Raw genomic sequence first — 18,859 nt, 5'->3', positions numbered from 1 at the left:
CTTTTAACTGTTATACGATAGCAACTATCGATAACGTCGAGTTAGACCAGTACGGGATATTCACCTAGAAAATAGAGGGTATTCTTTGACAACACGATTGTGTTTTTAACAACACTCCAATCGTAAGTTTGCTTGCAATCTTGTGTCTTGAAGTCTAAAAAGATGATGTTTAAATACAAATCAAAGCAAATGTTATTGTACAAAAACTAAAATTAATTGCGATATCGCCGAAGAGTCAGTGGTGGGCAATCTTACCGATACCATCGCGATAGACTCCGAGCGGTGCAAGCTGGTCGATGTGCCCACCTCCATTCGAGATTGTTGACGTGTTGCCATTATACTGCTGCGTGTCACTTCGCTTTTCACCCCAGCAAGCCGGCGATTTTCATCGGAAGCACCAGCTCAGCTCAGCACAGGATTGGAACGGACACCATGGCGGAGGAAGTGATCGGAACCGTGAAGGAGGTGCTCAAGGGCATCATCGAGAACGTGAACGCTGCGCCGAAGAACGAGTCGGCGCCCGGGGAGAAGAAGACGCCATCCACGCCCGAGGGCATGGCGGTGGCCTACAGCAGCCTGGTGGTGATGGCCATGCTGCCCATCATCTTCGGCTCCATCCGCTCCGTGAAGCTGCACAAGCTGAAGAAGGTAGGTGGCTGCAATCCTGTCCAGAGTCGGGGCCTAACCTCCCTTTCCCGCAGTCCACTGGCGAGAAGGCCGACACGATGACCAAGAAGGACGCCATGTACTTCCCGCTGATCGCCTCGGCGGCCCTCTTCGGGCTCTACCTGTTCTTCAAGATCTTCCAGAAGGTGCACATCAACTACCTGCTCACCGGGTACTTCTTCGTGCTGGGCGTGATTGCGCTGGCGCACCTGCTCAGCCCGGTGATCAACTCGCTGATGCCCGCCGCCGTGCCCAAGGTGCCCTTCCACATCCTGTTCACCAAGGGCGAGGGCAAGCACAAGGAGGACATCGTGAACTACAAGTTCTCCACGCACGACATCGTGTGCCTGGTGATCTCCTCGGTGATCGGGGTGTGGTACCTGCTGAAGAAGCACTGGATCGCCAACAACCTGTTCGGCCTGGCCTTCGCCATCAACGGCGTGGAGATGCTGCACTTGAACAACTTCGTGACGGGCGTCATCCTGCTGAGCGGCCTGTTCTTCTACGACATTTTCTGGGTGTTCGGCACCAACGTGATGGTCACCGTGGCCAAGAGCTTCGAGGCGCCCATCAAGCTAGTGTTCCCCCAGGACCTGATCGAGAACGGACTGAACGCCTCCAACTTCGCCATGCTGGGACTGGGCGACATCGTCATTCCGGGCATCTTCATTGCCCTGCTGCTGCGCTTCGACGACAGCAAGAAGCGCAAGACGCGCATCTACTTCTACTCCACGCTGATCGCCTACTTCCTGGGCCTGCTTGCCACCATCTTCGTGATGCACGTGTTCAAGCACGCGCAGCCAGCCCTGCTCTACCTGGTGCCGGCCTGCATGGGCACCCCGCTCCTGGTTGCCCTCGTCCGCGGCGAGCTGAAGGTGCTCTTTGCGTAAGTCTGCAGTTTGGCTTTGCCCCCGACTAGCATCTAAGTCGCTTTTCCTCCCCCAGCTATGAAGACCACCCCGAGGAGAAGCCCGAGAAGAAGGAGAAGAAGGAAAAGGACGAGAGCACCAGCTCGTCCAGCAGCAAAAAGAAGGAGTCCAAGAAGGGCAAGTAGGTGGCCAGTACCCAGGGCCCTCCGCGAACAACATCTCCATTCGTTCCATCGTAAAAGTCTTCTGCAGCTAGCCAAGCTCCTTTTGTTATCGCTTCACTCTCAATCACAGTCCGTAACTTATACGGCCCGCACCGCTACAAAAGACGAATCACTTAATGCGTTAGTTACGTTCCTTGGCCAGGCACAACAACCTTATTTAGTGCGATTAGTTTACAATTGTAGAAAATTACTTGTCTACTTTTTTACCAGAATCAAATTTAAACGTAGAATTCAACTAATTTATGTGGCTCCCGCGAGGGAGTCGTGTGGTTAAGACAACAGTTTAGATACGAATATATTCCAATTTTTGTAAAACAGTGAGCGTCCTCTGGATAAATCTATTTAAAGATCTCGGATTTGATAGGGAACCACTTGATATGGACTGCTAGCACTGCATTTCGGAAAAACTAGTGCATTAGTTTATGCAAACAGTTCAAATGCGAATAAATTCTAATTTTCGTAACACAAAAGTAATGTTTTCTACCTTATTTAAAGGGAGTTTAACCTGTTAACAACGGGCCTATTTTAAATCTATACTATAAATTATACCAATAATTTCAAATTAAAAAATGAAATATTTAAAAATAGTATGCCGTTAAAAATAGTGAAAATCTGGTATTTGAAAAGGCCTTCCGTAAACGGTCACACCAAATATACCGAGTTATCGATAACAATTTAGTGCGACCGTTTGCGTGGCAATTTGCACCTTTTGCGAGCACAAGCGTTCTTTCCTGCAAAAATTGCGCTAGAAATTGCGAAAACCGCAAAAGCAGCCCCTGGACAGGTAAAAAGAGGCTTCTCCAGGTCTCTCCAAGGTGCAAACAGAGGCTGAAAGGTAGGTGCACTCCCTTGTGGCGGGAGGAAAGTCGACGAAACTCGCAGTTCGGAGGCAATTACCCACACACACACTTTTGCAGACAGACGCGCGTGCAAAAGCAGTGGGATCGCCAGAAAAACAGGATTCGCGGAGACATTCGAACAGGAAGTGGGAAGAGCACGTAGCCAATCACCGATCATGTCCGGCATCGCAATCACGCGGTTGGGGGAGGAGCGGAAGGCCTGGCGAAAGGATCACCCCTTCGGCTTCGTCGCCCGTCCCGCCAAGAACCCCGACGGCACCCTCAACCTGATGATCTGGGAGTGCGCCATTCCCGGCAAGAAGTCGACCCCCTGGGAGGGCGGCCTGTACAAGCTGCGCATGATCTTCAAGGACGACTACCCCACCTCGCCGCCCAAGTGCAAGTTCGAGCCGCCGCTGTTCCACCCGAACGTGTACCCCTCGGGCACCGTCTGCCTGTCGCTGCTCGACGAGGAGAAGGACTGGCGCCCGGCCATCACCATCAAGCAGATCCTGCTGGGCATCCAGGACCTGCTCAACGAGCCGAACATCAAGGACCCGGCCCAGGCGGAGGCCTACACCATCTACTGCCAGAACCGGCTGGAGTACGAGAAGCGCGTTCGCGCCCAGGCCCGCGCCATGGCGGCCACCGAGTAGTCCGCACCGCGGGCACCCGGCGTCCCGGCATCCCACATAGACATAAACAAACACACATCTAGGCGGTAAGCGTTTTCGAGAATGCTATCCACATATTATCTTCTACATAAGACCACTGATTTTGGACGGAACTCTACTGCACACTCAATACCAAACATCCGATTAATTTTTTAACGCAATCGCTTAGTACCAGCTATATTGTATACTGTATCAACTGAATAAAATTGATTAAGTTCTGTACGTTTTTGGAGAGCCCCGGCGGTGCGTCATGCCCAAAGCGGCTACGTGGCAGCCGGTTGACGCTGACGGGACTCCTTTTAGCCCGGCAACTCGCACTCCTGGCGCACGTTGGCCACAATTGTGAATATGCATTTTCCCACACTCCCACTTCCCTGTCGAGCTGTTTTGTTGTGTAAATTGATTGAGATCTATTGAACTACTGCGTACTACCTAACTATACCGTGTCAATAAAGTGTATTAGCCGTAACAACTCAAGTATTTCGTTTGGGACTTGTAGTTTTCCCTGGCAACGAGGTGCCGTAGAATACTTGTTGATCCAAAATAGACGCCTGTCTGGATTGGGTGCCTAAAATAATCAGCTTTTTGTCCAAAACAATTTTAGAAAACGCACAATTCGCTTTACTAATGGTCTGGCAACTTGCTACTGGCTGCCCTTTCTGTCGGTCTGGCAGCCCCATCAGCTGGTGGGCGTTTTCTAACTAACGGATGTTTTCCAGTCGCAGACAGTCGGCCATCTTGAAAAACAGCCTGCTATCTTTTCTGTTCGCCTGGTATTCCGCGATTTTGAAGTAAGCGATTTACGCCACGGAAGTCCTTCAATAAATTAAGATAATGAACTTCGAACACTTGCTAATCCTTCTGTTGGCCTGGTAGTTCAAACAATTATGTTCATAAATGTTTGACAGAAATTCTTGATTTACGCGGGGCTGTTCACGGGAAAACGACTGCATTTTGATTTCAAAAACCAGGGGAACATAAGCCAGTAGGAGGTGCATTTTATTTTATTTTATCCCTGCGCCTGAGACTCGAGCCAGGAAGATTCACCGAGTTTCATGTGCAAAATCGACTCCAAGTACCAGGCGAACAGAAACGAACAGTAGGTTGACGCCCCAAACTAACATGAACACCCTTTTCTATCGATCTGGCAGCCCTGCTGCACGTTTTCCATCGATCTGGCAGCACCGTCCGCCAGTAAGGCTTTCCCAACTAACGGTTGATTTCCAGTGGGAGCAGTCTGCCATTTTGAACAGCTGCCTGCTGCCTTTTCTGTTCGCCTGGTGTTTCAGGTGACGAAACAAGTGAATGTGACTGGAACTGCAGCCCGACAGCACTGCATTTTTTATCGATATGGCAGCTTCCTGGAAAGTCCGTTGATTTCAAAAACGTAACAGTGCAAAACGATACTTAAAAAACGAAATAAAAACAAACCCCATAAGTTGTTGAATAAATTAATTACTTTTATTGTCGCACACACTTATAAATAAAGTACTCAGTTAAATTACACAGTTGGAATCGCTCGCTTTTGCGGGGGACAGCGAGCCATTTACATATAATATTGGATCTACATAGGAATACTTCGCCTCCTTCTTCTCCGCCGTCCATTGCAAACTTGTAGTTTCTCGCCCTCGATCTAGTTTCTGTCTAAGTGGTAAGCTTTGGCATGCATTATATGTCATGGTTCCCACTTCATGGGTTGCGTCCTACATATCTCTAGGTAATCTATGTATTTATGTCTTTAGGTATACTATATATGCGTGTACGTTGTGTATATATACTGCTATCGATCGGTGTGTCGAAGGAGTCAGTCCCCAAGTGGCGTTTGGAAGTGGAGGGCAGCGACAGGGAGATTCTCCGGGAATACTGTCGTCGATTACAGGTTGCGAATTGTATAGGTGTGAAGTAGGAGACTATGCTAGGATTCGATTAGGTTCGGTCGCCGCCGCTCAGAAGCAGGTGTAATACCACTCCAGCTGCTTGCGCTGCGCCTCCCACCGCAGCCGGCTCTCTCAAATGGCCGCCTCCTGCAGGTTCTCCTTGTTCTTCTGCTGGCCATGGCCACTCACGATGCCGCCGATGCCCAGGCCCGAGGCCACGCCCCCGCCCAGGTGATTCGGACTGGGGCTGTCGCTCGCCTCCGGACGAATCGGCTTGTTCTTGCAGTAGAACTGCTTGTGGGCCAGGTAGGTCTTCACGTAGTTGAAGGATATGTCGCAGGTGGAGCAGTACTTCTTCATCACCTCGGCGGCGGCGACGGCGGCTGCTGCGGCGGCCACGCTGCTGTTCCCCAGCGGAGAAGCCATCGGCGGAACCAGACCACCGGGCGCCACATCCGCGCCGATCTCCATTGGCTCAGCCTTGATGTGCGGCGTCGGAATCGGGGAGTTGTTGTTCTCGTGCACCAGGCTCAGCGTCGGCGGAGGATCTAGGGGCTCCGACTTGATGTGGAAGCTGTAAAGATAGTTTAAAATCATTTGATTAATTTTGTAATTGTTGTAATAAAGCGCTTAGACTGTATTCTATAGCTTCCTCTCCCAACTAACCCATTTGATTGCAGATTCCTGCCTTACCTGGCTGCCTCGCCGTTGGAACCATCTGAATTCGAGAGTTGGATGGGAGTGGGGTTCGAGGTCACATCCTGATCCCTGGTGTCGGGGGAAATCGAAGGGGAGCTGATGGCCACATGCGGATGCATCAGCTTCATGTGGCGCAGCTGTGGATTGAAACCTCCAGTTAGTAATTCAGTCTTAGAGCACTGTAATAATGGAGTACCCACCACATTGCCCTTGTAGGTGGAGACGTAGTTGCAGTAATCGCAGTTGAACATCTGCGAGGGATGGTCCATGGAATGCGGATCCGGAGCTGCTGATGCTGCCGATGCAGGAGACAGCTCTTGGGGCAGCGTGGAACCCTCCTCCTCGAAGATGCAGGTCATGTAGTGCTCTTCGTTCACGTCGCTGGTCTTCTTGTCGAAATGGGTGCGAATGTGGGTGCGCATGCCGCGCAGGGTGTTCCCCTTGTACTGGCAGATGCTGCACCGGTAGGCCTTCACCGTGCCGTGCATCTCCATGTGCTTCTTGGCCAGCGCCGCCGTGGGACTCACTACGCCGCACACAGGACACTTGTTCAGGCTGTTGGAGGCGGGCTGGGAATTGGTGGTGGGTGCTGCGAGGGGATTTGTGACGGGCGGAGGACAGGGCAGGCCGATCTCGTGCAGGGTCTTGCACTTTCCGCACTTCTCCTTGACCAGGGCCAGTTGGCCGGGATCTGAGGGCGTCGCGGCGGTGGCAGCAGCGGCTCCTCCCTTGGGGCAGTAGTAGTTCTGGTGGGCTCGCAGGTTGTCCAGCGAGGTGTACTTAATGCCACAAGCGGCGCAGATCAGCTGTTGATAGGCCACCGGAGTGGTTTCCACAGACGAAGCTGCCTCTGCCCCGCCAGCTCCCAGTCCTCCAGCTCCAGGGTTGGATGGCGAAACGGCCGACTTGACATCCACTTCACCCGCTCCCTCCTGACTCCGCGCCGAGCAGTAGTGTTGCTTGTGGGCCAAGTAGTTCTCATACTTGCAAAATACAATATTGCACTCCATGCACTTGGACACGCCCTTCTTCACGTAGATTTGCGGCTGCTGGGCGCCACCTGCTGCTCCTCCACCGCCGGGATTTCCGCCGCTTGCCTGGGCAGGAAGGGGTGATGGCGGGAAGGCTGCTGCTCCACTGCTGCCCGCCACAGCAGCCGCTGCTGCTGCTGCCGCAGCTAGTTTGAGAGCCAACTCCGGATTGCTTTTGGCCAACAGCGATTCGGAGAGCCCAAAGTCCGCCGGCAGCATGGAGCGCATGTCGAGCATGTGGGGCACAGCCACATTGAGACCAGGTGGCGACATGGAGGAGGCACTGCCAGCCCCAGAGCTGCGAGGACTGATGGCTCGTCGCTTGGGCGAGGGGCTCATCGAAGGACTGCTCGGCAGGGAGGGGGCGCACACTATCTGCTCGGGCGTCACACTTCCTCCTCCTCGCGGAGCATCCGCGTTGTCCTTGGCACTTCCCCCTCCGCCGGCGAGCAGCACTTCCTCCACGTCGAGCAGCACATTGCGAAGTTGACGCTGTCGCAAGCTCAGGGAATTCAGGGAGATGGGCGATCGACGCAACGAGAGATCCAAAGGCGCAGATTCGCTGGAGATGGAAATTATGGATTTTTTTGTTATTCAAGGTTTATAATATTGTGTATTTTAAATTTTTCTGGATAGCAACTTACCGACTTCCTCCCGCCTCCTTTCGCTTGGGTTCCGGTGGACTGCTCTTCGGCTCTGTGGCCTCAGCAGCCGAGGAGGGAGCTGAGGGACGTTCGGGCTCCAAAGAGGCGCCCATGAGGGCAGTGGCCAGGGGCTTAATCGTTCCATTGTCCACGGTGAAGCAGGTGGTCTCTGGATTTACAATCCCCGAGCTCGGTGTGGGCCTGCAGATTCAAATGAAATAAACAAATTTAATAATTATTAAGGTAATGGTCAGAAGGAGAAAACCCTAGGCAAGATCTAGTCAATCTTAGGATGCAAATATTTTTAATTTTAATATTTGCCTAAAACTTACAGTGGTCCCGGAATAAAGCTGGCCGCCCGGATCAGCGAGCAGGGCACAATGATGATCGGGTGCGTGGGCAGTGCCAGGAAGGGTGGGTGCGGATGGGGCGTGGCCTGGAGGGAGGCAGCCGCCGCCGCCGCTGCAGCCGCCACAGCGACCATCGCCGGAGTGGGCGTCTTGTTCCTGGCCTGTGGACTCAGCTTGCCGGGCGCCGCTGCCTGGGCAGACACTCCGGCAGAGCCTCCGGGTCCGGTGGAACCGGGTCCGCCTGATCCCAAGCCCGGAGAGGCATCTGGTTTGGGCGTGAGCTGTCCCTCCGGTCGCCGGGAGCTGCAGTAGTGCTGCTTGTGCGCCCGATAGGTCTTGATGTTGTTGAACCGGATATCACAGTGGCTGCAGTAGCGATCTGTTTGCTGCTGGAGGGGATGCGACTGTTAGTACTATATATTTACCAGGGCAGCTGGCACCTCAACACTTTACTCACTTGACTAGAGCTATCCTCCAGTGAGCTGGGCGTAACACCCGGCGGTGGTATTCCGTTCTGGAGGAGACTTGGCAAACTGGCCAGGGTTGGAGCCGCCGGCGAGGTCTGGTGCATCCGCATGTGGCGATTCAGGGACACCTTCTTGTCCGCGCTGTAGGAGCACTGGGAGCAGCCGTATTGCTTTCCTGTCCTGGCCATTTTGGCTGGTGGCTCGGCAGTGCCTCCGGATAGTCCCGCTCCTTCGCCAGCCGCTGCGGCAGATCCTCCTGCTCCGGATTTATCACTGCCCGCCTCATCCGTGTCCTTAATCCTATGAGAGCAATAGTAGGCCTGATGGGCTTCCAGCGTGGAGGGCGAGCTGAAGGCGATTCCGCAGGGCAGGCACATGAATCTGGCTGGCTTCAGATGGGGTTCCTCCGGTTGGGCTTGGGCTTCCGGCTTGACGAGCGGCGGAGGAGCCAGCAGCCGTGAGTCCGGCAGCGTCAGCTCCTTTGCGTCTGGCTTGAGAGCAGGATCCGAGGCCAAGAGTGCATTCAGACGAACCTTGGGGATCTGGGGCGTGGGCGTGGGGGGACAGGGCGAGGGACACGGAGAGGGTTCCGCCTCCGAGGGCGGCGTGGCGGGCTGCTCCAGTTTGGGAATCAGCTGCGGCGAGCAGGGACTCCTGGGCGGAGTGCTGGGGCTGTTGGCAGGCAGTTCGATCTGCTCCTCCGGCTGAGGATCGTGGTCCTGCTCCATCTCCGTCTCACCCAAGTCCTGATCCTGCTCGGGATTAGTCTCTTGTGGCTGCTCAAAGTCACCATCTTCATCGTCGTCATCAATATTGTTATTGTTGTTGTTGTTCTCCTGGGGGTCTCTGGAGTCCTCCGTCTGGTCCGCTAGTTGATTCTCCATTTGCTGCTGCTTCTCCTCGCCCATCTCCTGAGCGGTCAGATCTTTGGAATCTGTAGATAAGGGAAAAATTGTAATTTTGATTAGACATTGCAATAATTTTAGCTAAACAACTATTAATCCATCTAAACTTGAAAAAAATAAACTGGTATTCCACTTTCTGGTGTGACCCCTTCTGGAACTTCTTTCCCAATCTTAACAGTCCTGGGAATCAGCTCTGGGGTCAGACAGTTACATGGCAGCTTAGGGCCCCAAATTGGGTTCCCAGAATCCGCATCTCTGCCCTCCCATCCGCCGTGAGGAATCTATGTGTCAGACAGCTGCTTTGGCAATTATTATCGAACAAATTGTCAGTGGTCAGAGCTGTGAAAACAATGCGACAAGAGCCGGCTGGACAAGCTGCTGCTGCTGCCCAGATGGAGGAGCGGCGGAGGAGGGGCCGGTTATCCACGCTGGCCATCTCTTACGTGGAAAACGCTGGTGGAAACGGATGGCGAAGGAGAGAGGCTGCAAGGAAAAGCGCATGGTGGCCAATGGCCACTGATGATTAGGGCCCGCGGATCGCAGTAAAAGTTCGAGGCTGGCCAGAATCCCCGAACTGACATCTGATTTGTTTCTGTTTTGGCCACGGCGAAATATTATAACGACCAACGGCGATGCTGGCCGAGATTATGGCGGCGGACAGAGGACAGTGGATAGTGGAAGTGGACGTGGACATGGCACACACATGGCATGCAGATGGAGCCGCCGGATAAGCGTCGCAGTTTGCAGTTTGCATCTCGCTTCGCCAGAAATTCGACATCTCGACCGCAGCGAACATTTTGCGCTGCTCGTGCGGGCCACAGCTCCCAAAAGCCCCCCGTCTGGTCGCCCATGGGTTCGCCTGGCGGATGGGAGGCTGGAGAAGATGCGCGTTGACCTGTCAATTGGTGGCTATTGAAATGTCAGCACATCCAGAGCGACTGGATCGCAGGCAACGGAAAAATGGAGAGAATGCTACAGAGGAAAACATTTACTTGCTTCAACTATTTTCTAACTGAACCGAAAGAAAATGTATGCTTTTTCTAAAGAAAGCGGTGAAAAAATTAAAATTAAAGGGTATCTGAGGCAAATATTCTGAGAATTTAAAGTGATTTTAACTAGAACGTTGATTCTAATATAAAGTCGTTTGAGAAACTTATTTTTCAGGGACTAGTAACACTCACAGATTCCCAAAGGCAAGCGGCATTTCTCACTGTGGACACCAAGTTCGTTGCCTGAGTCTTTTGATTGCTGCTGTTTGTGCTGCCGCTGCCACTGCCACTGCAACAAATGTTGCAACTGCTGCCAAACTATTGACGGCCCGCCCTAATTGCCGCCGTCGATTTTTCACGAATTCACACAATTCTGCACGTGAGCAATCGGTTAGAAGAATCGCAGTCGCAACACCCCGCTGGCCCCTTCCCCCTAAAAATAAAGGGCTCTGCTGGCATTCCGAGGCATTCTGCTTATTTGTAAGATATTTATTGCCTTCGATTGGGTGGCGATAAGCCGCACACGTAAAGTGTTTTGTCCGGGAGAAGAGGCCTCTTTCGGGGAGAGATGGCCGAGCGCCGATAGAGTGCGAACGGGAGACTAACAGCTAACAATGGCTTTCGGAGCTGGCTCTGGATCCCGATCCCCAGAGCTCTTGGTGCGGAGTCCCCAGCTCTCTGCCCCCGGCGACAGCCGCCTCTGCCGCCGAGGAGGATTAGCCAGGCCGGGATCTCCTTGGTTCGGCGGTCGGTGCAGCAGATCTCCCCCAGCGATTGTCTCGCGAGTGCCATCGCAACACCCTCTCCTCGCTTTCATTGTTGTGCATCTTCGGTTCTGGGCAGTGGAATCGCTCGCAGACCCAAGACTAGGAGGTTTCAAAAGGAGAGAAATACTAAACTTAACCTAACAGATATGTGATTCCTTATAATTCATGTCTAACACTTCGATTTGTGGAAAACGGTATCTGATCTCTTCTAAAATCATTAAAGGAAATGTCTATTATATTTACAAAATGTTATTAAGGTAACAAACTATAATGTAGTCCAAGAATATTTGATCAAAACCCACTGAATACTGGAGGACGAAACCCTTTCATATTTGTATCCCCCAGTGCGTGGAGGAATTCCAAGGCTACGCATTCGCATACGAAATCGATTTGGGATCTGGGAACACGCGGTCTTCGCTGAAACTGCGATCGGGCGATCGTTTGTTTAGCCGTTTCGTAACGTTACGCCGCCCCACACACCTTTCGGTGGGCAGAAGGCGAGGGGATTCCCCTCCGGTGCCCCTCTGAGCCCTCCCTAACCCCCCTGCGGCCAACGCCAACAATTGTTTATCAATTTGTTAAATCAGCTCGGCCGCCGTCTTCAGCTTCAGGTCTCTCTCCGCTCCTTCTCGCTGGAGAGCTGCGATCGATCCTCGCCGATAAGCGACACAAAAAAGAGGAGAAGGGGATCCAGGGGATACAGGTGGGCCGGGGATACCTGGCACTTTATCAGCCGGCAGATGATTGTTGCTGGTTTCTCACTTGGCCGCAACTCCACTCGGTGGGCGTTGTTGGCAGCCATAAACAATCGAACAATTTGGCCCAGGCCCCGATCTCGGCCAGAAAAAGGAAGGTCGGAGGAAGGAGCAGGGAGCAAGGAGCCCGGAGAAGGAACAGATCCCCAGGATCGACCCTTTGTTCATTTGTCGCTGGCTTTCAACCCGCGGACCGCCGTCGCTGCTAATCGTTTCGGGGTCAGTTAACCTGAAACCGAGGAAAAAACCCAGCCAAGCGAAAAGGAAACTGGCAATCATGGCCAGATCTTCCAGGAGATGCTGAGAATCCTAAGCAGCCTAGGATGGCGGCAGCAAGTCGCCAGTGCGTCTGGCTGGATTCAGTACTTGGAGTTCCCTGGAGTTCCCAATGAGAGGTTCAATGCGGCGGCATTATGTAGGATAATGAGTGAAACAAGTTAGCAGGTTAAACCCCAGTATATTAGAACTCAGTCTCCAAAAATGTTTCCCAATCTCTCAATAAGTGGAAGCCCTCTACTTCTTATCTGAGAGAACATAATATATTAGAAAAATATAATAACTTTAGTTTTTGTGTGGTGTAAAACCGTTTTCCGCAGCTCTGCAACATTGTTTCAGTAATTTATCAAATATTTGTTGCTTGGCAGCCCCACTGCCTCATTAGTAATCGAAAATGCGCGCGGACTACTGCCTTGGAAATTCCCAATGGAGTATAATTAAACAAATTTCTGGGCTCGCTATCGATGATCGGGACTTTTTGGGGGGAACTGAAATTGAAAAACGTGAGTGAGCAGCCCAAGAAAGCAGAGGGAAGTGGGGCTCGAGAAAACGTCTGCAGCTGCCAGCTGTGATAAGAGAAATCTTCATTTTCGCGCGAAAATTTTGCCACCTTGCCTTGGGTTTCCGGGACTGGGAGTGCGATCTCCAGTGGAAGACTGGGGAGGAGCCCAGGTCTACGGGGCCTGGCACGGGTAATCAACGCCATCAGCAGCTCGGGATGCGGCCAGGTCTCTGGGCCAACTCCGGGCTTATCAATTGTTATTAATCAAAGAAAGAGGCCCCTCTGCGGTTGGGAAGCGAATGCAAAGAGCGCAAAGTTCGCAAATTTCATTTCACTTCACACTTGGCCAGCAGGAAGAATTAGGGAGGAGGAGGAGGAAGCTTCAGCAGATCTGTATTTCGGTTCTTTTTTTGCGCCGTGTGTCCGTGTAAATAATCAACATTCTCATATCTCGGGGGCTTCCAAGCTATTCGTGATTTACTCGCCGAATCCTCGGCTCTTTTTCGCCAACCGTAGCTTCGAATCCTATAGTCAGCACCTCTTTTCAGTTGGCTCTATGGGAACCCGGAGAGCAGAATTCCTTCGATCCGAGGATAAGCAATTTTGGCTCTTCTTCAACCTCTTAACTTTGTATTCTGTACCACAGCTCCTGCGCCTTCACTCTTCCCCTCGTATTATCGCGCGATTCAAGCCCGTAGCCTTCGACAGAAGTTCGTATTTCGAGCAAAACTAATTTAGTTCACTTGGTTCAACCCCAAGTTGCAGATGTCAATGGCAGGAAGAGATTGGGAGGTTCAAGCAGTGGGAGTGGGGGAGAACTCAAACACTTGGGGGCAGACCAATAGGATTTTTAGGGGGAAAAGGATCCTGAATTAGGTGGAAGTTAGAACTTCTGGCATGCAGCTTTCTTGACTATCTTAATTTAATATAGTTACTTGGTTTCAAGTACTATTTTCTTTAAGACAAAGCCCAACTTTAAGTTCTACTATTTTCCCCTCAACTGTTCAGCGGATCCAGCCCATGTGGTACTATATCTGCGATCTATAGAAACCGAAACACAAGCCACAGACAAAGTCACAGACAGACGGCAGGCAATTCTTCGAAATCGCCCAAGTCAAAGTCTCTTTTTGATGTCTTAATTAAAAAACGTGCAAATGATACAAGGGCTGGGGGCAGGGGCGTCGAAGGGGCGTCCTGGTCCTGGTCCTGGTCCCGGTCCCCATCCCCAGTGATCGTCGGGGCCTGTGCACAGAGTTCAATGTTGAGCAATTGATGCAACTGTTGAGATGTGTTGCTGTTGTGCCTGTGTTGCAGTTGCTGTTGCAGTGTTGCTGTTGCATGGGGCACTGATAACGAGGGGGAGGGGGCTGGGAGCAGGGAAATTGTCGCAGTACTTGAAAATTTCGTGTGAGCACGCTCAGCGTCGATTGTTGCTGGCTGCCTTTGCCTGATCGCTTGATCAGCAGCAGCAGCAGCACCACAGGCACAGCAGCAACAGTTGTCGTCGGGCAGCAACACCAACACCAAGGCAGCGCGATCAATTGCGATTGCTGCCTGTTGCTCCCACAATCTCATGTGTTGCTGCTGTTGCTGCTGCTGCTGCAAGGAGCAACTCCTTGCCGTGCCAGCAGCAACTGTTGCACAAATTTAAATTGACCCAAGTGCAAGTTTGAATGTCGCTAATCTGCCATCGACTGTTACCGGCAACATGTTGCTGCTGCTGCTGGCTCATAATTTGCGTTTATTAAACAAGCCCGGCATTTGCATAAATGTCGCTTTCCTCGATTACCATCACTCGATGGTGGAAATGGCAGCAGCAATGGCAACAGCAGCAACATGGCACTGCAGCAACATTTGCAATTGCTGTAAACAAATCACGCTTTTCGCAGATCAATCAAACACTGACAACTTCCCCAAGAAGTCACAATTCAATTGCCGACTCCCCCGCCTGCGAATCCATTTCCTTTCGGGCCATTTTCCCTACAGACACGACAGCAACAGCTTGTTTCCTTACTGTTACACCCAGTTCGTGAGGGCGGCAGGGGCGTTCGGGGTCGAGGGGCGTGGCCAGTCCAAAGTCGTGTCTGGCATTGTGTTGACTTCATTGCTCTGTTTTTCAGCTTTTTCTCTCTGTGCTGATGACTTTTGATGTGTTCATCAAGCAATCACGACAGCAGCAACTAAACTGCGAGGGGAGCAACAAGGGTTTGGCATTTCTTTTCAACAGTAAATTAAAGAGGCGCGAAAATTGCCTGCAAGCTGTGTGAATGGGAATGAAATTCCGCAACTAAAAAAGCCAGGCAAGAGGGGAACACGGCCGGCTCACAAACTGAAAAGGAGGCAAGACAAAGGACCCCACAGCAAGAGCTGCTGATGGGCAGGGGCGGGGAAAGGGGGCGACTTGCTAACAAGATGCGCGCAGTCAGCGACAACGGCAACAACAGCAGCAATAACAACAGGCTGTTGGCCAACTACAAAGCCAAAGGCCGCCAGGAGTCCGAAAAGTCCAACTCCGAGTCCAAGTTGGGTGCCCGATTCAAGTCCCCGGCGGAGTTTACTGCCAGCCTGTTTGGCAACGCAGCAAAAAAGGCCACGCAACCTGGAGCAAAGCGGTTGCAAGTGCACCTAAAGAAATTAGGGGGTGGAGAGAACCATAATACTGTATGATAGTCATCCTAATCTGAGACATTCACAACTAACAACCAAACATGCATCGATACTAAACGAAGAATTCAAATCCAAGAGAAGAAGTATGATGACTAAGTATAATAAAATAAAAGAAAATAAAAAACTTCAATTTGAAATACAATTTTATTACGAAATTGGTCCAAAAAGTCAAACAATATTCAAAACAATAATTACAAAGTGGAAAAATGAAAGTACGTATTTGATAGGATCACAGCCACTTAACCCAATGTTATTTCCACTAAGCTGAGATAATAAGCGAACTTGAGGTAAGAATTTCTCACCGTGCACCTCCTGGACTTGGACTGACTAACAAAGCGGCGAGTCAGACACATCATTACCTACCAATTAGGCTCCGAAAAGTGTGTGCGTCTGTGTGGCGCAGGCTTTGAGTTGGGGAACGGGCCGAAAAGGAATGGCTGAGGAGGAGCAGAGTGGAATGGTAGCCAGCCCAGCACGAAGGCCCAGAGGACAGTGTTCGAGGATGAGGACGGGAGTGGGATGGGTGTGGGTATGGGATGATTGGAGGGCTGCTCCTCGGGTGGCACCATAAACGTTAACAACATTGCGAATGAGTTGGGTTGGTCTCGGAGTCTCGGAGTCTTGTGCAGTGTGGAGTATGCAGGAGTGGGGCTGGTAGGTAGCCAAGTGACTGACAGGCAGCAAATAAGCCGTAAATGCAGAGGCATTCAGAGAGGCAACCTGGCGATGATGAAGTGCAAAGTGCCTGCTAACAGCTTGTAATGAGCTCTAAAAGTGTTGCAAAAATGCAAGGAGGTCTGCTACTCCCACTGCCCCACAGCTTGTAGCGCATACAACTCTGACTCCGCAAATCCCTTTGCCAATTCCCTTCAGTTCGATTTATGCGCTTCGATTGTTGATTGAATTTCGCACTGGATTTGTACAAATAAGCCAGCAAACAACGAGCAATGGCAATCAGGAACCATCAACATCAATGACGAGGGTCATTCGTGCGTGAGTTAAGCAGTTGGAGAACGGCTAAGGACCAAATGCAAACAGCCATGAGAGTGTGCGAAAATAATAGGGGTGGCTGGTCTAAGGGGTTAATGGAAGCCCTAGTCCAACGCAGCAGGCAGAGTGGGAATCCACGAGATGAAAAGGCCACGTGCTGACATGCAGCTAATTGATTGACAGATGCGTGTCCCTGCTCAATGTGATTTCTCAATAAAGACCTAAATCGATTGAAGTGGTTTAAGGGGTCTGAAAAGTATCTAATTGGAAAACTAGGCAAAATATTTGCAGATTTAAGATCATTGTTGAACCCATTACATTAAAAAAACATTTCTTCTGAACGTTTCTGTACTTTATTTTAGTATTTTTGAAACTCCAATAAGCCAAGGGAAGCATTTCAAAAACTTTATGACATCTCCGTGCAATCCATCCCAGTTTTAGGGATATTTGAAGTCTTAAAAAGTAATGAAACATAATCCCTCTAAATCTTAAAAATACCCTCGAAGCGCAGGTCAAGTCATAAGAGTTCGTCCCCAAGCGAAATTCAAATTTCAACCGAACCCCTCATACAACCCCTTCTTCCAGAATCCTTCTTTGGGGAGGGTGATAAAGAGCTTTGTAATGCTCGCTTTATACATAAAAAAATTACAGCATAAATCACACACGCTCACACCCACACCCACTCTCGCACACGCACGTTTACGAGCCGCACTCACACACTCACATACAAATTTCGGTTGTTGTATTAAAAATAATATCGTCGTCTGGTCGACAGAGATAAGAAAATTTATCCAAAGGATTGCGTTTGGTGTTATGGCCACCGCAAAAAGTGAGGCCAATCCCAGGACCTTCCCCCCCTGCCCCTTGCCCCTTCCCATCCGCCTCCTTTGTCTGCGCAACCGCAAGGACAAGGCAAGTCCTTCGACTTGCTGCCGAGCATTTTATGACCAAAGCCCCCAAGTCGAACTCATCATCATCATCATCGGAGTACGAGGACCATGGGTCAGGAGGGGATTTAGGCAGCAGAGCAGGACCACCAGCTGCGATCTGTGGCAGCGATAAGGCGGGAATACATTTCATAAATGCCGCGCCGCAAAAAGGATTACGGGGCGCTGTTTCTGCCATCGAGCACAGGAAAAAATCATATAAACACAAAATGGAAATAATAACACATAGTATAAGCACAATACAGGTTCTCTGATTTGGACTTCCGTTCTGCTTTGATATCATAGAATCACTGGACTAGTAAGAATTGTTGCTTTAGGAGCATTAATTAGTTTTAAACTCCATAAATTCAGTAATACGTGTTTTTGCAACACCCTTTTCTCTTTGTGTATTACGTCTTTTCCTCTCAATATTTCATCGCATCGGAAGGGGAACCTCTGCTCGGCGGTAATTTATTGTTAAAATAGTATAAAATATATTTGGCTCTCCGAAATGGCCCGTCACCCCAGCTTTATGGATCGGAAAAAACAGAGTGCCGTTTCAGGGCGTCGTATTTCCAATCATAAATCGAGGAAATAGTAAGCACCCAACCTGTGCGATTTCCCTGCTTTACAGTGCGCTTACTGCCGGCCCACATGTCGTATGCTTGATGTTTTTCAGTAGGGATAAGGAAAGCTAAAGTCGGCTCGGTAAGGGTTGTGTGTGCGCTGACGATGGAACGCGGCCGATAAGGTCGAGCGCCGTGTAATGGTTTCTTTTTCGATTACCGCTGCTGGCGATGCCTCGGTGTTGCTGTTGTTGCACTCGCCTTTGGCCCGCAGCAATTGCAATGCGTCCCGCATGAACGTGAACCCCAAAAACAGAAAAAATATAACGAGATAGAGAAACTTTGCTTCCCGCCCCCCGAAGCTTGAACCTTGTCAAATGATTAATTACATGCCGAAAAGCTATCTAACAATTTGACTCGCTGTCTGTGTGTGGTTCGTTTGCTGTTCGCTCTGGCCGGATTGTCATTAAGCCAACAGCACGGGCACAGAGGGAGACATAATAAAAAATTATGCCATAGATAAAATGCCATTAGAGGGGAGGGTGGGGGTCACCACTTAGCGCCATTAGAAGGCAGCCAAACAGCCGGCAGACAACGAACACCGAACCACCGGCAACCGGAGGAGCAGCCAACCAAAAAGCCAGGCCAGCAAGGGGGAGCCTGGCTGCAAGTATGCAATTCTGCAAGATAAGCCGAAGCATTCATGAATTTCATAGATAAAAACCAAACACACACACCCTGGCAGCTCACACAGATACAGACACTCGCACACACAGGGACGGGGAGATGCGCTTACAGTACATTGCACAGGGGCAACAACAAGCGAAGAGCGCCAAAAGTGAACAACGTCATCATCATCATCGCCAGATACACCATACTAAATATATATACGTATACACCAGACACACCCAGCAAGAGGAGAAGGAAGTCAGGGAAGGGGCAGCGGAAGGGGCAGGAGCAGGAGCAGGATCAGGATGGGGCATTCGAACAGCAGCAGGAGCCACCACAAACAAACAAAGGGGCGGACCCAGAAAAACCTACAAGATAGAATACCACTGCTGGATAGAAGATTAAATACCCTAAAAAGTTGGCGGGTAATGTACAACAACTATTTAAGTTGACTATGTATGTATCTGAAATCCTAAGTACTGCATACCACGTAAATAAACACTTATG

The 18,859-nt window shown here is 50.8% G+C and overlaps 3 protein-coding genes across 9 annotated transcripts in view; 2 read left to right on the top strand and 1 right to left on the bottom strand.

Annotated features, from left to right (window-relative positions):
- The first annotated feature begins 297 nt into the window (after nucleotides 1-297).
- LOC108029269 (minor histocompatibility antigen H13) lies at nucleotides 298-2,229 on the top strand. Its single transcript, XM_017101467.3, has 3 exons — nucleotides 298-648; nucleotides 702-1,552; nucleotides 1,612-2,229. Exons 1-3 carry the CDS (start codon nucleotides 433-435, stop codon nucleotides 1,718-1,720), a joined length of 1,176 nt encoding a protein of 391 aa, XP_016956956.1. The 5' UTR covers nucleotides 298-432; the 3' UTR covers nucleotides 1,721-2,229.
- Nucleotides 2,230-2,426: 197 nt separating this feature from the next.
- LOC108029289 (SUMO-conjugating enzyme UBC9-B) lies at nucleotides 2,427-3,494 on the top strand. The gene is made up of 2 exons (XM_017101487.3): nucleotides 2,427-2,594; nucleotides 2,677-3,494. The coding sequence occupies exon 2, from the start codon at nucleotides 2,775-2,777 to the stop codon at nucleotides 3,252-3,254; it is 480 nt and encodes a 159-aa protein (XP_016956976.1). The 5' UTR covers nucleotides 2,427-2,594; nucleotides 2,677-2,774; the 3' UTR covers nucleotides 3,255-3,494.
- A 1,217-nt stretch (nucleotides 3,495-4,711) lies between these two features.
- The window catches only part of LOC108029144 (zinc finger protein ush), a 70,533-nt gene continuing 56,385 nt past the window's right edge, over nucleotides 4,712-18,859 (bottom strand). For 4 of the 7 annotated variants that reach the window (XM_050885520.1, XM_017101269.3, XM_050885519.1 and 1 more), the window contains 6 exons: nucleotides 8,331-9,274; nucleotides 7,856-8,277; nucleotides 7,524-7,724; nucleotides 6,049-7,441; nucleotides 5,843-5,985; nucleotides 4,712-5,723 (listed from right to left, as the gene is read on the bottom strand). In XM_050885520.1, coding sequence (XP_050741477.1) covers nucleotides 5,282-5,723; nucleotides 5,843-5,985; nucleotides 6,049-7,441; nucleotides 7,524-7,724; nucleotides 7,856-8,277; nucleotides 8,331-9,274 — 3,545 coding nt within the window. In that variant the 3' untranslated portion in view covers nucleotides 4,712-5,281. The remainder of the gene's footprint in view (nucleotides 5,724-5,842; nucleotides 5,986-6,048; nucleotides 7,442-7,523; nucleotides 7,725-7,855; nucleotides 8,278-8,330; nucleotides 9,275-18,859) is intronic. The other 3 variants (XM_017101273.3, XM_017101274.3, XM_017101270.3) reach the window with 2 other exon arrangements.

Source organism: Drosophila biarmipes, chromosome 2L (genome assembly GCF_025231255.1).
Source record: "Drosophila biarmipes strain raj3 chromosome 2L, RU_DBia_V1.1, whole genome shotgun sequence".
In the NCBI taxonomy this organism is placed as follows: domain Eukaryota; kingdom Metazoa; phylum Arthropoda; class Insecta; order Diptera; family Drosophilidae; genus Drosophila; species Drosophila biarmipes.
Note: the sequence above shows the minus strand (reverse complement) of the source record. Positions and strands in the feature narration are given on the sequence as shown.

Bases quoted from the DNA above. Each gene is read 5' to 3' on its own strand.
- LOC108029269 (XM_017101467.3), top strand. From the start codon at position 433: ATGGCGGAGGAAGTGATCGGAACCGTGAAGGAGGTGCTCAAGGGCATC. The intron at 649-701 runs GTAGGTGGCTGC...CCTTTCCCGCAG, and splicing joins AGCTGCACAAGCTGAAGAAG to TCCACTGGCGAGAAGGCCGA. The intron at 1,553-1,611 runs GTAAGTCTGCAG...TTCCTCCCCCAG, and splicing joins GAGCTGAAGGTGCTCTTTGC to CTATGAAGACCACCCCGAGG.
- LOC108029289 (XM_017101487.3), top strand. From the start codon at position 2,775: ATGTCCGGCATCGCAATCACGCGGTTGGGGGAGGAGCGGAAGGCCTGG.